The 12,213-nt window shown below is 40.8% G+C and overlaps 1 protein-coding gene across 1 annotated transcript in view; it reads left to right on the top strand.

The window, feature by feature from the left end:
• Positions 1-12,213, top strand: part of LOC141404730 (uncharacterized) — a 423,099-nt gene that overhangs the window by 396,203 nt on the left and 14,683 nt on the right. Inside the window, exons 3-4 of the mRNA XM_073988388.1 lie at positions 9,590-10,645; positions 11,441-11,969. Coding sequence (XP_073844489.1) covers positions 9,590-10,645; positions 11,441-11,969 — 1,585 coding nt within the window. The remainder of the gene's footprint in view (positions 1-9,589; positions 10,646-11,440; positions 11,970-12,213) is intronic.

Raw genomic sequence — 12,213 nt, 5'->3', positions numbered from 1 at the left:
GCTTTGCGGGGATACCAAATTCAGACATTGCATGGAATACCTTTGATCGGAGTGGACTGTCGAATGCTGCTTTATAATCGACAAAAAGGTGATATGTGTCGATCTGCACCTCATGGGTCTTCTCCAGGATTTGCCGCAGGGTAAATATCTGGTCAATGGTGGACTTGCCAGGTCTAAAGCCACATTGGTATGGTCCAATTATTTTGTTGACCATTGGCTTTAGTCTTTCGCACAATATCCCTGACACTATCTTATAGGCAATAGGGAGAAGACTTATGCCCCTATAGTTGGAGCATACAGTCTTATCTCCTTTCTTGTGGACGGGACATAGAATGCTCAGGTTCCAATCGTCGGGTACGCGTTCTTCCTGCCAGATGGTGCTAACTAGCTGATGCATACACCTTATCAGCGCATCGCCTCCGGTTTTAAACAGCTCGGCTGGTAAGCCATCGGCTCCTGCTGCTTTATTATTCTTCAGCCGGTTGATTGCTGTTTTTACCTCATCTTTGCCGGACATTCTATACCATATTCTGGGATTGGATCTGTGTTATCATCGTCTTCGCTACTGTTGGATACCAGCAGATTGGAGAAATGTTCCTTCCATATCCTGAGCACGCTATCTGTATCTGTTACCAGATTACCTTGCTGGTCTCTACAGGAGGATGTGCCTGTACCAAAGCCATCTGTTTGATGTTTCACTCTTTGGTAAAATTTTCGGACTTCATTCTGGCTCCTGTACATCTCGATTTTTTTACACTCCCGCTTTTCCATTTCTCTCTTTTTCTTGCGGAAAAGACGTGTCTCTTCTCTCCTCTTCTCCCGATATCTCTCTCGTGCGCTACGCGTTGCTACTGATTGTAAAGTAGCTCTATATGCTGCATTTTTCTCTTCGGTAGCAGCACGACACTCCTGGTCATACCATGAATTCCTTTGTGGAGGTCTCTGGAATCCAAGTATGGATTTTGCGGCTGTTTGCTTGGAGTGGGCAATATTTTGCCATTGTGTTGTTATGTTATCGGGACAAGGAGTGCTCGCGTTAAGCAGTTGGGCTAGTTGAGTGGAATATGCTGTGGCTATCTGTTGTGTTTGCAGCCTATCGATGTCCAACTTCCGCGTTGTGTCTGTTCGTGCTTTATTTGCAACGTTTAGACGGGTACGTACCTTTGCTGCAACAAGATAGTGGTCCGAATCAATGTTTGCGCCTCGGAACGATCGTACATCCAACACGCTGGATGAATGTCTTCCATCTATCACAACATGATCAATTTGGTTTCTTGTTTTCTGATCTGGAGACAGCCAGGTGCCCTTACGAATATCGAGATGATTAAATATGGTACTGCTAACTACCATGTTTTTTGCAGCTGCAAAGTCTATCAGCCTCATACCATTGTCAGATGTTTCACTGTGGAGGCTGAATTTCCCGACTGTTGGGCCAAATATATTCTCCTTTCCTATTTTGGCATTAAAATCGCCTAGAATGATTTTAATGGGCAGGGCAACGGTCATAAGTTTTTTCTAAGTGCTCGTAAAGTATATCTTTGGTCTGTTCGTCACTGTCTTCAGTGGGAGCATGAGCGCAAATAAAGCTGATGTTGAAGAAGTTAGCTTTTAATCTAATTGCAGTGAGTCTTTCATTCACTGGAGTGAAGCTGGAGACCAGATGTTTTAACCTCCGACCAACTACAAATCCGCAACCAAACTCATGCTTTACGTCATGGCAGCTATAATTACAGTGCGTCACCTTTAGGTGTTGTTGTGACGCCTTTCCTAATCCATCGTATTTCCTATATGGCAGTAATATTGGCCTTGTACTTTTCAAGTACGTCTGCCAATGCGAAGACTGCACCTTCTCTATAAAGAGTGCGAACATTCAAGGTGCAGATTCGCAGATCATGGTCCTTAAAACGTTTGCGGGGTTCGTCAACTTTAGAGGGGTTTGTTTTTCTTTTCTTTCGTTTTTTCATAGTAGGCTGTTTTTTCTAGGGGAGGGTTCTTATGGATGAACGATTCCCCTATATACCCTTGTATAAAAATATATTTTAATAAATTTTACAAAAAAATGAACTGGCCTGGCAACCCTAAAAATATCAATCATGTTCCATGCATTCCTACTCATACCCAGTCAACCAATTGTGTCTCTGTCCAATGTCTTTAACACCAAAACACAATTGCCTCAGTAATGGTCAAGTGTTGTAATTTAGGTTAGGATATATAATTTTGTTGATATGTTGTTGTATTTTTATAACAATTTATGTTAACCTAAATTGTTTATAACATAACAACAACAACTACTGGTGGTTTTTGTCTTGGATTGTGGTTTACATCAATGAAACCCCAACTAATCAAAAAAAAATAACTTCAATTATTTTTATTATCATTTTGTGTGTTTGTGATGTGCGTATCAGAGCATTATCGCTTTGGGGGCCGTAATGCAGTTGTAGCTCCCCAGTTCAGGCAGGCAGTCTAACTTTGACAAATTGCTAATTTGTTAATAAATTAATTTGTTAACGATGAAATGATTAATGATGTGTTATAAACATAAACATAACGGCATACACTCACACACGTACATACACATACACAACATATCTCATATATTGTGGTTTTGAATTTTAATGAACAAATTCGCATGAAATATTCATATTGTGGATGGCATAAAGGAAAATGATTCAAAAGCTATATAGATAATGTTGAAAGGAATATTGTATTCAAAAGCTTGTATTCAAAATTGGGGGATTTGTTTCGCTTCGATCAATTCAACAAGTGTCTATATATTGCAAATCTCATAAGAGGCAAATTGACCTTTACGCTTAATACATGACTAACTTAGTCCATGTTTAAACCATGAAGGACTGAAAGACTTTCATTAATGGGTGAACTATATTTATTTATTATTATTTATTTATTTTTTATTTCTCTCACAAATCATTGCAATTTCTTTCGATCATAAAAATGTGCGATTTTTTATTTCATGCATTTTGACTTAACTAACAAATTGCGAAATATTTTTCCTTCTTTGAATTAACTAATGAAGATTAATTTATATGTGAGCGCAATGCGTTAGCCCCCACCTCGCCAATTCAACTGTCAAATGCTGTTAGTTATCGAACTAATCTCAAAATTTGAAATCTTTTGTGATTCGAATTGATTACTTTTAATTTATCAAGATTTTTGATAAAGCCAAAATGAACCACCACAACAACAACAACCAACTTGCCAATCAGCTAGCAGAGGCAAGGCCAGTGAAGCGCGTAAACAAATGAACCATTGGTGTCGAATTTCATTTCCATGAAATGTCAGTCAGTCAGCCAGTCTGGCAGATTTATTTTTATGTTAACTCTAACAAGATTATCGAGGATTTACATTAAGATTTGAATTCGAAAGAGAAGAGATGTCATGAACCGGGTGTTAATTTGTTTAATTGGATCAATTAATTAAAACAAAATTTGGAATAGGTGGTGAAATATGTGTGATAAAGATAAATATGCATTAGGGTTATAACTTTTTTGCAGTTTTTGTGGGACATTAATTAATAAATTTTACGGCCTTCTATAAGAAGCCCTTAACGGTCTTTTATAAGCAGCCCTTAACGACCTTCTATATGAAGGCCTTAATGGCCTTTTATGAGAAGCACTTACCGACGCTCTATAAGAAACCTTTAATGGGCTATATTTGTACTGCCTGCGCAGCAGCCCGGGCCACCAGTTCCGGTACCGTACGAGGTCGTACCAGAGAATTAATTCTGAGACCACGGGTACCAGTTGCCCCTAGGGTCTAATGACCTAGTCTGGAAGTTGGTGTCGGTCCCCTTGTGGAAGCTTGAATGTGAAGTTGCATTAACAACCGGCTGTCTGAGCGATAGAACAAGTAAAAAAGTATCAGTTGGCTTTGCCGACAGAGATATACCCTCAGCCTGTGTATATTTAAACAATTTTTTCCCAAAATACGTACGTATTTAGGGAGTTTTAACAATTTTGGGCGTTTGAACCGACAAAAAATTTATACTAAAAGGAATGGATAGACATTGACCGTTATGGATGTGGATCTTCAGCCACACCATATGGTGCCTTAGGGAGTTTTTACACCCTTCGGGCTGTTTGCTCAAGAAATATGGACTTTTCCCTGAAAAAAACTTTTACCATCGTAATTGAGGCAGCGAATCCAAGTGGCTTCAACAAAAATCAAAGTGATTCGAGAGCAGGTCTTACAGTGAACTTATCCGAAATTTTGTGTGGGAGGTACCGGATGGAGTGGACAAATATAGTCCATATTTGAACGTGATCTACATCTGGTAGATATATTAGGATGTGTAAAGTATGGACCAATTCGGCCTCTCCCTTCAAGAGTTACCGTACGAACAATTTTTCCGAACATTTTTGAACTTTTGTGGGGGAGGTACCTGAAGGAATGGACCGATATGGCTTATCTTCAAATTTAAAAAATGTTTGGATAAAATATTACTAAGGCCAAATTTTGGACCGAATCGGCAGATCCGTTCGAGAGTTATTTTACGCTCCAACCACCTCACACGGTGTCGTAAGGGTTTTTTGCAACTTTCATGCTATTTTCTCAGGAAGTATGGACTTGCCCCTGATGAAACTTGTACTGTCGTATGGAGGGCAGTGAATACAAGTTGCTAAAACAAAAATCAAAGCGATTTGAGATATGGCCCTAAACTGAACTTTTCCGAAATTTTGTGTGGGAGGTACCCGAACGAGTGGACCTATTGAGACCATATTCGAACTTCATATTACTCTGGTAGAAGGTTTACGCTATACAAAGTATGGACCAAATTCGTCACTCCCTTCAAGAGTTATTGGGCGCACAAACTTTCCGAACATTTTCGAACTTTTGTGGGGGAGGTACCGGAGGGTTTGGACCGATGTAGCTCATCTTCGAACTTAAACTAAGTTTGGGCAAAATATTACGAAAATTTGAACCGAATCTGTTCATTCGTTCGAGAGTTATCGTGCGCTCCAGCCAGCAGGACAGACAGACAGACAGACGGACGGACATGGCTAGATCGACTCCAAATTGTCTGAAACACATTTCGTCCAAACATACTTGGGGTCTAAAACCATTATTTCGATGAGGCACATTTTCATCGTATCAAAGTGTATATACCCTCCTTAGCCTAAAGGCTGAGGGTATAAAAACAGGCATTTTAGATGGGTTCCGCACCAAACCAAGGTGGTAAACAGGGTCAACACTTGAACACAATTGGCACCTCATTACGGTGAAGGGGGCGTTGGTTGGTCGCCTGTAACCAACCCGGTGTTGAGTTAACCATGGGGTTAAGTCGTCAAGGCAGGTGTCCACGTTAATCCAGCACCACCGTTGCCTGCGGAGCAACATCAGTGTGAATGCTATTCAAGCTTGTTTGATAAGCTCGTTGATCTAGAGGTTATCCCTTGTACCTTTGAACCTTTCTGTAGATCATGGAGATTTCACCTGACCATGTGGCAGCCCTCAGTTCGGCAATCTGACAAGTTTGAATATTCTTCCACTGCGTAGCCCTAACATTTGCATGACACACTGGCACCGTATATTTAACCACAGACTGGACTATTGCTTTATAAGAAGTCAACAAGGTTTCTTTGTCAGAACCCCAAGTGCTGCCGGTCAGCCTACTTCAGATGGCTTGTGCTTCCGCGTGACTTAAACATGCTATCGAACATTACTGTTAATATTTTGTGGTAATTAGCGTTCGGAATCAGTATACCATCGACCAATATATTCGGGGGGCCTCATTTCATCCGTCCAGTTGGTGAAGAGTGTGGCAGTGTATTTAAGGGCGGATATTTTCATATTCCTCAGATGAAAGAACTGCACTAGGTCAGCTATGTAGACATTTAACCTATCACATATGTCATCGATGATAGGACCCGACGCCAAGATCGTACAATCATCCGCATACATTACGATCTATATGCGGTCTGGAGTATGTGGAATTTCAGAAATCCCCTGCCTTGGGGAACTCCCGGTTTCACTCTACAGATCTTCTCGAACTGCTGGGCACGGTTGACGGTATCGAAGGCCTTCGATGGGTCATAGGCCTCCTTTCAGCCGTCCAGATGGTGAAGAGTGTGGCTGTGCATTTAAGGACGGATATTTTCATATTCCCCAGATGGAAGAACTGCACTAGGTCAGCTATGTAGACATGAAACCTTTCACATATGTCATCGAAGATAGGACCCGCAGCCAAGATCGAACAATCATCCGCATACATTACGATCTCTATGCCGCCTGGAGTATGTGGAATTTCAGAAATCCCCTGCCTTGGGGAACTCCTGGTTTCACTCTACAGGTCTTCTCGAACTGCTAGGTATGGTTGACGGTATCGAAGGCTTACGATAGTTCAAGATTCATAAAGGTTTGGTGGCACGGCTTCAGTCCTCGACTGATGCATATGTGTGGATATATGCAACTGGTAAACTGCTTCAAGGGGAGAAGTAGTGCCTCTAGGGTGTTAGCTACTGGCGACAGGAAGGAATTCTGGCCTGGCTGAAGTAGCGGGGCCTCTGTGCCACCTTCCCAAGTGGCTAGCATAGATTGAGGAATTAGGCTTCAGGTACAATATGGGTGGCTAACGATAGATTTATGCTCAACTCAGGGTTCATCCAGTTGCTTAAGCATTACCACTGACATTCCGTGTGGATCCAACGTTCATCGGAAATTGTGGTGGTACTTCCTCGGATGACACGGCATATCAAGCACCTCTTCGGCGGTTCTCCTTAAACTTAACTTAAAAATAACACGCGTACCTCTTCGGATCTCACCTGTCAGACCGTTGATCATAACAGCCATTCTAACATCCTTCTTTTCCGGATTCGAGAGTGATTTAACCGTTGCCCACAATTCACTTAATCCGAAACCAATGATGCATTGCTTTCGCTACTCGTCTACCAGGATGCGAGAATGATTTAAACGTTGCCCACAATTCACTTTGTCCGGCTTTTTATACCCTCAGCCTTTAGGCTAGAAAGGGTATATACACTTTCATACGGGCAAAATGTGCGAAATAATCGTTTTAGACCCCAAGTATGTTTGGACGAAATGTGTTTCAGACAATTTGGAGTCGATTGAGCAATGTCCGTCCGTCTGTCTGACTGTCTGGCTGGCTGGTTGGAGCGCACGATAACTCTCGAAGGGATGAACCGATTCGGTTCAAATTTTGGCTTTCGTAATATTTTGCCCAAACTTAGTTTAAGTTCGAAGATGGGCCATATCGGTCCACTCCTTCAGGTACCTCCCACACAAAAGTTCGAAAATGTTCGAAAATTTTGTGTGCACGATAACTCTTGAAGGGAGTAACCGATTTGGTCCATACTTTGCACATCGTGAAATTTGTACCAGACTTATTTAAGGTTTCAATATGGACTCAATCGGTCCACTCCTTCGGGTACCTCCCACACAAAATTTCGGAAAAGTTCAGTTTAGGGCCATCTCACGAATCGCTTTGATTTTTATTTTAGCAACTTGTATTCACTGCCCCGCATACGACGGTACAAGTTTCATTAGCGGCAAGTCCATACTTCCTGAGAAAATAGCATGAAACTTGCAAAAAAAAATGCCTATGACACCGTATGAGGTGGTTGAAGCGCAAGATAACTCTAGAACGGATCTGCCGATTCGGTCCAAAATTTTGTCTTAGTAATATTTTGTCCAAACATAGTTCAAGTTCGAAGATAAGCCATATCGGTCCACCCCTTCAGGAACCTCCCCAACAAAAGTTCAAAAATGTTCGGACAAATTGTTCGTACGGTAACTCTTGAAGGGAGTGGCTGAATTGGTCCATACTTTACACATCCTAATGTGTCCACCAGATATAGATCAGGTTCAAATATGGACTACCTTTGTCCACTCCATCCGGTACCTCCCACACAAAATTTCGGATAAGTTCACTTTAAGACCTGCGATCGAATCACTTTGATTTTTGTTCAAGCAACTTGCATTCGCTGCCTCAATTACGATGGTAAAAGTTTTTATCAGGGGCAAGTCCATACTTCTTGAGCAAACAGCCGGAAGAGTGTAAAAACCCCTATGGCACCATATGTAGTGGCTGGAGATCCATAATGGTTAATGTCGATCCATTCCTTTTAGTATCTCCTCCGCAAAACTTTTGATCTCCAATCCTAATCAACATTTTTGTCGGTTCAAACGCCCAAAATTTTTAAAACCCCCTAAATATATACGTTTTTGGGCAAAAATTGTTTCAATACACACAGACTGAGGGTATATCTCTGTCGGCAAAGCCGACTGATACTTTCTTACTTGTTGACATCTAGAGTATGTTCTCTAACTGTTCGGTCTTTGGGGTTCGTATGACGAAGCTCATTATGCTCAATTACTAGTCCCGCCGCGTTAGCCGGGAAATTTGGTCTTATTTTGGGTATTCAATCGACAGGTACGTAGCGAGGGATGATGTCCCTGAAAAGTCTCCCAGTAACCCGAGGATATGAGGGAATGGACAGCTTGCTTAAGCGGTCATTGGTAAATTCTCTAAACCCTTGTCAGTCTTCCATGGTTCAGAAAAGTACAGCGGTCAAAGGTTATGAATTCGAGTGGTCTGTTAACGGAGACAATGATCGGAAAATCGTCTGAGCCAAGGAAAATAAGGGGTTTACAGGACATGTTATTTATCTGACCGGATGTCACAGTGGTGATGTCTGGCGAGCTGTGGCAATCTCTTCTCAACCCTTGCAAAATGTGGAGCTATCAATTTGCTCGACTGCCGCTTTACGCCTCTTATCATTGCCAATTGCTGAATGCCAAAGCTCATGACAAGCATCAAGCATTCATCGGCGGTACGAACACGTTAAACAACTCTACCTCGCCAGTCCCACACTTTATTACTACCTCCATATATTCGATGTTGGGTCACTAGAACCGAGCTAATGCGATACTGGTGTATAAGGAGAGCAAGACATCCTTCTCCGTTTTTTCGATCCTTTCGAAAAAAGTGTCGCTGAACAACAACATGTGGTATTAGATGCTGCGTTTTTTTAGAGACTGCGGGGTGTCTCATATTTTGGACACGATAATGAATCCGATGACGAAGTTGGAGCCACGCTGGGATACGATCTGGTGCAACAAACAGAAACATAACTCCCATCCCAGTTGTCCTGGAGCCAGCTAAAAGCAGAGCCTCGTAAGTGCAGCCATTCCCTGCATTTAATAAATCTCGCCGGTATGGACATATGACATATAACAAACAAACCAAGGCTCTTTTCTATCCCAGCACGGACCAAATGAGCTCGTAGCACTCATTCCGTAGCAGCCCTGATCTAAGATTCCTCCAAGTCAATCCTGGGCATAAAACGGGGCAGTGTGGGATTTGACCTCATCTGTAATTTTTTACAAATTTTTTTTCGGGATGTTTTTTACACATTCTAAAGGCTTAAAAAGAAAAATCTGTATAAGGTGGCGTATAACTAGCGACAATATGTATACGCAACATGCAACCGTTGTAGATTTTACTCTCTATGGTTTGAAGTTTTCTGTTATTTTATTTGTTTGTTGTTGTTATTTTAATTCTTTATTTCCCTTTCCTTTCATTAATTATTTTTTCTTCTCCCCTTTCTTTCAGAGAACAACAGTTACTCAACATTTTCGAAGTGATCATCAACACCTTGGAGGGTAAATTGAAACGTATTGACAACTTGGATAAATCTGTGGAACATATGATGCGGCGTATGGAAATTTTGGATAATCGTGTTTCAGATAATTTAATTAAAACCGATTCTGTTATTTCAAAATTGCGTTCGTTAGATGTGAAAATATCCAATGATATTATTGATTCAGCCACGGCAGCAGCAGCAGCTCTTAATACGGATACAAATCGTCGAACAGGAACTGCCAGCAATGGTCGTTCAGCACGTACATCCTCTCCGGCTTCATCAACCATTCAACTGGACAGTCGCCTAGTTCTGCTGGATCAAAAAGTCAGTGACATTGACTCCAAATTGGAGGGATTGAAAAATCAAATCGACAATAATTTGCTGCAAGTTGATGAATTCAATGCAGAGGCTAGCGAAAAGAAACCCATCAGCATGAATGTCATTGAAATCACCAAGGCCATGAATGCAGAGGTTATGTCACATGTTTCCAATGAGCTGAGTGAACTACGCGACACTACAGATAATATTGATAAGAAATTGCAGTTTCACATTAACATTGTATCGGAAAATGTTGGACGCATGTTGCGAATGGTGGGTGATATTCATGAGGCCGTGGTCGATCATCATTCCGATTTTAATAATGTAAATGCCACCACCACAGCAATGCCTTTGATAAAGTCAAGTAAAATTGATGCTTTGGTTAAGAAAATAAGTCCAATGGTATCGGTATCGGAAAAAATGGATGAAGTGTGGGATGTTGTGGTGGGCACAAAATCTTCGGTGGATCACTTACTACCCAAATCGGATGCCCTACTGACACAGACACAACGCCAGGAAAGAGCAATTGGTGAAATTCATCAGGATTTGAAAACCAAGACAAATTTAATTATCAACAATTTGGATATGGTGGAGAAACGTTTGAAGAAACAAGAAGATGATGTCCAACTGCTGGCCCAGAGGCCAGTTCCAGCGGAATTATTAATGGATCCAACAATTGATCGTTTGGTGGAATATGATCCCAATAGGTGGGTTGAACTTTTTTAATGATGTTTTGTTTTTTTCCTATTTTGGTTTGAAAGGTTGGTTCTTAGTAAAGATGGAAAAAAGGAAGAAAGATGGAATAAACAATTGAGAGTGCAAAAAATTCTTCAGACCCCTAAGGAGACTTTTACTTTAGAAAAAATCCTCAGGTCCCTGAAAACCCTCTTTTTTCTATAGAAAAAATCCTCAGTTCCATGAGGACGCTTTTTTTCTATAGATAAAAAATTCTCAGATCCCTGAGCGTACTATTTTCTTTAGAAAAAATTCATCAGGTCCTCAATAGAACAAAAATTCCTCAGGTCATTGAAAACACTTTTTTCTACAGAAAAAAATCCTCAGGTTCCTGAGGTCTACTGGATGACGCTGATATATTTAAGAAATATTTGATTCTGTGTAAAGAGTTCTTTGTTTCAAAAACTTCTTGTGACATACTTCCGCGTCTGTCATAGGACTTTTTTGTCTTCTTAAAAAGGATTTCAGGATCAATGGAATTGTCTGTAAATGAGTCTCAAGTATCCTTGGAATATTGTAATGATTTAAAAAAAGTTCTAAATTTATTCCAACTTTCTCCTTTTCCTTTAATAAAAAAAATCAAAATTTCCCCACAACACAATGTGTCTTTCTCTCCTTCCCCCCTCTACCCCTTTGGGGTAACTATTGGTAATAGAACAACAACAACCTTCCTACCTACCTTTTAGCCACATAAGCCAATCTACACAATACCAAAACAAAAACTTTATATGTATATTTACCAAAAAATACCCCTCCTGTTATCGTAGATACTCCGTCATAGATGATTATACCGTACAAAGTAGTAGTTCCACAACAACAACAGCTCAAACAACACCCTCAACTGCTTCATTGGGAGCAACAACACCTACACCAACCTCAACACATTCTTCTTCCTCTTCGTCCTCCTCTTCTTCTTCATCCTCCTTCTCTTCATCTTCTTCGTCCTCGTCCGTAATTACCACACCCTCTGTAGTGTTGGCTTCTTCCTATCCATCCTCGGGTACATTTGCTTCTACAACCCCAATACCCACCACAAATGCTGCAGGTGTTAATTTTAATCAAACTACTTCATCATCATCATCATCGTCCACTTCAACAACTTCGGCTTCTTCTTCGACATCGTCTTCAACCGTAAGCAGTACTTCATCATCATCGTCAACCGCTTCGCAAATGTCTTCGTCATCTTCCAAGCCATTGTCGCGTAAAGGTGGCATTATATTCCCCAGTGTTAAGAATAAACCATCGGTGGTGAATAGCACATTTACCACAGATATATTAACCATAAAGGATGTAAAGGTGAGTTGGATTTTAGATTTAAGGTAATATTAATATTAGTTATTAAGGCCTTATACAAAAGCTTTGTATAAGATACATTAAACGGTGTTCTATCAGACGTCATTAAAGCTTTTCTATAAGAAGTCTACTAGAAAAACCTCAAAGATCTTGCATAAGAACCCTTGAAGATCTACAAAAAGAAACCGCAAAAGGTCCTCTATAAGAAATCATTAAAGCTTTTCTATAAAAAGGCCTTCAAAGGTCC

The sequence above is a fragment of the Musca autumnalis genome, unplaced genomic scaffold (genome assembly GCF_047663935.1).
Source record: "Musca autumnalis isolate F117 unplaced genomic scaffold, ASM4766393v1 scaffold_5, whole genome shotgun sequence".
NCBI classification, from domain to species: domain Eukaryota; kingdom Metazoa; phylum Arthropoda; class Insecta; order Diptera; family Muscidae; genus Musca; species Musca autumnalis.
The sequence above is the reverse complement of the archived record's forward strand: the minus strand, read 5'-3'. Positions and strand labels throughout refer to the sequence as shown.